The 4,646-nt window shown below is 46.0% G+C and overlaps 1 protein-coding gene across 7 annotated transcripts in view; it reads left to right on the forward strand.

Annotated features, from left to right (window-relative positions):
- Positions 1-4,646, forward strand: part of Ppp6r2 (protein phosphatase 6 regulatory subunit 2) — a 94,714-nt gene that overhangs the window by 54,846 nt on the left and 35,222 nt on the right. For 6 of the 7 annotated variants that reach the window (XM_023702467.1, XM_023702466.1, XM_023702471.1 and 3 more), the window contains exon 4: positions 1,285-1,471. In XM_023702467.1, the coding sequence (XP_023558235.1) occupies positions 1,285-1,471 (187 nt within the window). Of the gene's footprint in view, positions 1-1,262; positions 1,472-4,646 lie in introns of all 7 variants that reach the window. The other variant, XM_023702469.1, reaches the window with a different exon arrangement.

Raw genomic sequence — 4,646 nt, forward strand, 5'->3', positions numbered from 1 at the left:
GGCATGTGGTGCTGGGGGATTGAACCGCGGTCCCTGATGCTTTGCCAAGCTTGTTCTAAGTAGGTGCTTTAGACCACTGAGCCATCTCTCCAGCCCCTCCTTGGACTTGTTTAGCCAAGTTTTCCAGGCCTGGTCCGGTGTCATTTCTGCTTTTTTTTTGTCTGGCTGTGCCTGCCTGCCCGCCCATCTACCTGCCTGCCTGTCTGCCTTCCTGCTTCCCTGCCTTCCTGCCTCCCTCCCTCCCTCTTTGTAATGCAGACTGGCCTTGAACTCACTATATAGCCCAGGCTGGTCTTAAACTCACTGTGATCCTCCTGCCTCAGCCTCCTGAGTGCTAGGATTAGAGGTATATGCCACCATACCCAGCCTCTTTTCTTGTCTTTTTAATTCTTTGCATTATTCAGTAGAATTTGTGAGAGGGACTATCAATAAGCCTTTGTGCCCTACTTGCCATATTTAACTCAAACTCTTATTCCTTATTTAAATTTTATTTTATTTTATTTTAGTACTAGGAATTAAACTCAGAACCTTGTGCTTGCCAGGAAGACACTGTGCCACTGAACTATATTCCCAGTCCTCTTATACAAACTTTAAAACCTATTAAACCAATACCTGTTTGACAAGTAGATTTGTTTATTTACTTACTTGTCTTTTTTGAGATAGGATCTTGCAGTGCAGTTCAGGCTGGTCTTGAGCTTACTTTGTAGCCCAGACTGGTCTCAAACTGACAACAGTCCTCTTGCCTCAGCCTCCTGAATGCTGGGATTACAGGTGTACGCCACCACACCCGGCTGAAAAGTAGTTACAAAATATTGCAGATGTGATATTTTTCCAAATTTAGGACAGTTTGGATGTGTGCTTTCAGATATGGCAAGATAAGGACAGGCTGAGGGTAAGAGAGAAATGGTAGGTTTCCTGTGCAGAGGGAAGAATGCAGGCAGGTGAGTGGGAATTGGACTCCGTTAAAACAGTGTAGTTAAGCAGAAAGTGAGAGGTCTGGCAGGTAAGTGTGAAGACCTAGAGAGAGATTTAAAAAAGGTAATTTAGAGAAAGGAAATGATCAGAATACAGGGGATAAGAAGCATGTCAGTGGTGTTAAGACTTTTAAGCTTCTAGTAATCAAAATGCCAGTTGGTTACAGGATAATATTTACTCTGTTTTGAAGTCTGTCCACCTTGTTCTTATTCCATGGGTCTGTTTCCTTAGAAACAGAATATTTAAGCTGCTTCCTGAGAGTTGAAGAAGTCTAATTTCACCTCCAGTGCTTGGACTGTGCCCTTTTAGATACCCAAACACAGCCTGTGAGCTTCTGACTTGTGATGTGCCGCAGATCAGTGACAGACTAGGTGGGGATGAGAGTCTGCTGAACCGTCTGTATGACTTCCTGGACCGAGAACCACCACTCAACCCTCTGCTTGCCAGCTTTTTCAGCAAGACCATTGGCAATCTCATTGCAAGAAAAACTGAACAGGTAATGATGTTTGAAGTCCACTTTTTCTGAGCAGCCAAAATTGTCACTGCAGGTGGCTCAGGCTTCGGGGGTAGAGTTTTGCCTGCTCAGTGGGACACAAGGGGAGCAGTGTGGATGGCTGACTTGAGACTTGAGTTTGAGTAGGAAAGTGCATTTCAGAGATGTTTGTGACGGTCTGCTCAGAAGTAAGCAGCTGCTTCCTGCCCACACTGGGGCCAGCTTTTCCTATAATTGACACAAAGTCCTAGACCATGCCTTTTTCATGAAGAACCTTAGCTGTCCATCTGTTCATGTTTGTGTTTCTCTGTGTGGGAAACGTGCCTGTGTATTCAGAGCACTTACTACTTCAGAGCAAGCAGTGATAATATGTCCATTAGGGTTTTCTTTTTCTTTTCTGAGGGGGGACAGAAATTGAACCCAAGGGCTTTCTACCACTGAGCATACCGCTAACCCCCCTTTTTAATTTAAAAAAAATGTTTGAGAGAGAATTTAACTGTTTAGTTCAGATTGGCCTTGAACTCACCGTGTATCCTAGACTGGCCTTCAACTTGTGATTGTCCTGCCAAGTGCCGAGATTCCTGGCATGTGCCACTATGCCCTGCCCCCCCTTTTTTAATACCAAGTTTCACTGAGCTGCTCAGGCTTTCTGTGAACTTACAATTCTCCTGCCTCAGCCTCTCCAGTAGCTGGGATACTGTCATTTGCCACTGTACCCAGAAGCTAGCATTGGTCTTTTGCAGAAGAGTGAATCCGTCTTCTAGCTGTAGCTCATCTTTTCGTGCCTTACTCTCAACCCCACATGGGCTTCAGCCCCTCCAGACACTCACTCACTCTCTCTTTCTCTGTCTCTCTCCCCCTCCCCCTCCCATCTCCTTCTCCTCTCTTTCCCTCCCCTCCCCTCCACCTTCTCCTTCCTTTCCCCTCTCTGTCTCTCTTTCTTCCTCCCTCCCTCCCCACATCCTCTTTTTGAGGCAAGGTCTCCTTACAAAGCTCAGGCTGGCCTTGAGCTTACTTTGCAGCCCAGGCTGATTTTGAACTTGTAACAATACTCCTGCCTCAGCCTTCCAAGTGCAGGGATTACAGGCTTGCACCACCATGCCCAGCTCCCTCCAGACTTTAAACACTGATTGGGAAGACATGGTGGCAGCTTGTGTCTGCTGTTGAGTTTGCAATGGCAAACAGAAACACTGAAACAGGGCCAGCCAAATAGCTCAGTGGATTAAAGCATCTGCAAGCAGGCACAGGGGCCGGGGTTCTATCCTGGGCCTGCTGTGCCGGCCCCACCCCCCGGGGTTCACTGAGATTGCAATTGAGACTAGGTGTGGTGGTGCGCACCTGTAATCCCAGCTCTTGGGATGCTATAAAACAGGCAGATCACTAAGACTCTGATCTAGTAGTGAGACCCTGAACACTGTAGTCTCTTTCCTAAAAATACAAAAACAAAAAAGAAAAGAAAAGAAAGAAACACTGAAACAACAACCAGGATTTGGTGGCAGGTTTATTTACATCAGCTGGCTCTGGCAGCTGGCTCTGGTGAGGATCACTCCCCAAAATCAGGTCCTGATCTCTGGTGGTCTAGGGCTGGGGGATATTATTGTACACCTAGGGAGAACTTCAGCCAAGTTAACAGTGAAATTATGAATTTCATAATTTATTGTAGTCTGCCACTTTTAGATATTTCTTTATAATTTTACTGGCTCATATATTTGTCTTTTCTTCCTTTATCTAGTTCTTTTTTTTTTTTAATTTTATTTGTGAGTGTGAGTGTGTGTGTGTGTGTGTGTGTGGCCAGCTCAGCCCACCAGGGGGCAGGGCTGGCTGGCATGTGGTGCTGGGGGATTGAACCGCGGTCCCTGTGCTTTGCTAAGCTTGTTCTAAGTAGGTGCTTTAGACCACTGAGCCATCTCACCAGCCCTATCTAGTTCTTAATGCATTAAATTAATGAGTTTGGGGTCAGTGAGATAGCTTAGCAGACTAAAGATCCTGCTTAGGCAAGCTTAGACAAGTGCAGAGACTGCTGTTCAATCCCCAGCATCACATGCCATGCCATCCCCATCCCCAGGATGGGCTGAGCTGGCCAGAGTCTGGGCATAGTGGCACACGCCTGCCTGTAATCCCAATGCTGGAGAGGCTGAAAGCAAGAGGAGCACCATGAGTCTAAGCTGTGTAGTGAGATCCTGCAACAACCAAATACATTAAAAAAAAATTAATAAGAGCTAGAAGTTTCCTGTGATAATCTCTAAGAATGGCTACAGTTGATTGTGTAATACACATTCCACTGAAGTCATTCAGTAGACTCACAGTTGCTAGTTTTCACACATTAATACCAGACTTGGAGTATTGCAAATTATTTTTCTCACATATACATACATCTTGAATCTTTCACTAAAAGCCACCTTGTTCCCTTGTGTCACTAAAACATGATTTATGTCAGTCATCCAGGTGTCCACTTGTGCCCATGCTGACTGAAACTGGCATGGCTGAGTGAGCCTTCCTTCTCTGTTTTCCCAGACTCACGGAGTGGCCCAGAGCCTAGCAAAGGAACAAAATTTGTTCAAACATGTAAAAATTAGATTAAATCATCTACAAAAAACCCATCATCTAGGAACTCCCATGTCTCTGTCATCTCTGTCCTGGTTTCTGTATGAGCATGACTAATGTCCCCCACGGGGCTGAAAAGGTCATCAGTGGAACTTACTGGAGGCGGATCTAGAATGTGAGACTAGACTCAGCGTGTGTGATTATTACATGGGCCCAGAGATTGCTTTGGTGTCATTCTGGGTGTGGCTAATGCAAGGCCCATCCTGGGTGTGAGTGCTGCCTGCCCTAAAGGTGGGTACCCTGGATAGAATATAAGGGACAGCAAGAGGGCTGCTGTCACTTGCTGCTTGTTCCTTCTTTGCTACTTTGCTGCCTTCCTGCCTTCTTCCCACCATGAACTGTTTCTCCTCTGTGATGTCCCTCTGCCATGACACCCTGCCTTGGAGGCAGCCAACTGTGGACTGAAACCTCATCAAACTATGAGTCAAAATAAAACCTTTTCTCCTTTTACATTAAGTCTTCGGTATTTTGTCTCAGCAAAAAGAGAAAAGTGGGGGCCGGGGAGATGGCTCAGTAGAATAAGCGCTTTCCTGGCAAGCGCAAGGGCCTGAGTTCAATCCCTGGTTCCACAAAA

The sequence above is a fragment of the Octodon degus genome, unplaced genomic scaffold, assembly GCF_000260255.1.
Source record: "Octodon degus isolate 3935 unplaced genomic scaffold, OctDeg1.0 scaffold00153, whole genome shotgun sequence".
In the NCBI taxonomy this organism is placed as follows: Eukaryota; Metazoa; Chordata; class Mammalia; order Rodentia; family Octodontidae; genus Octodon; species Octodon degus.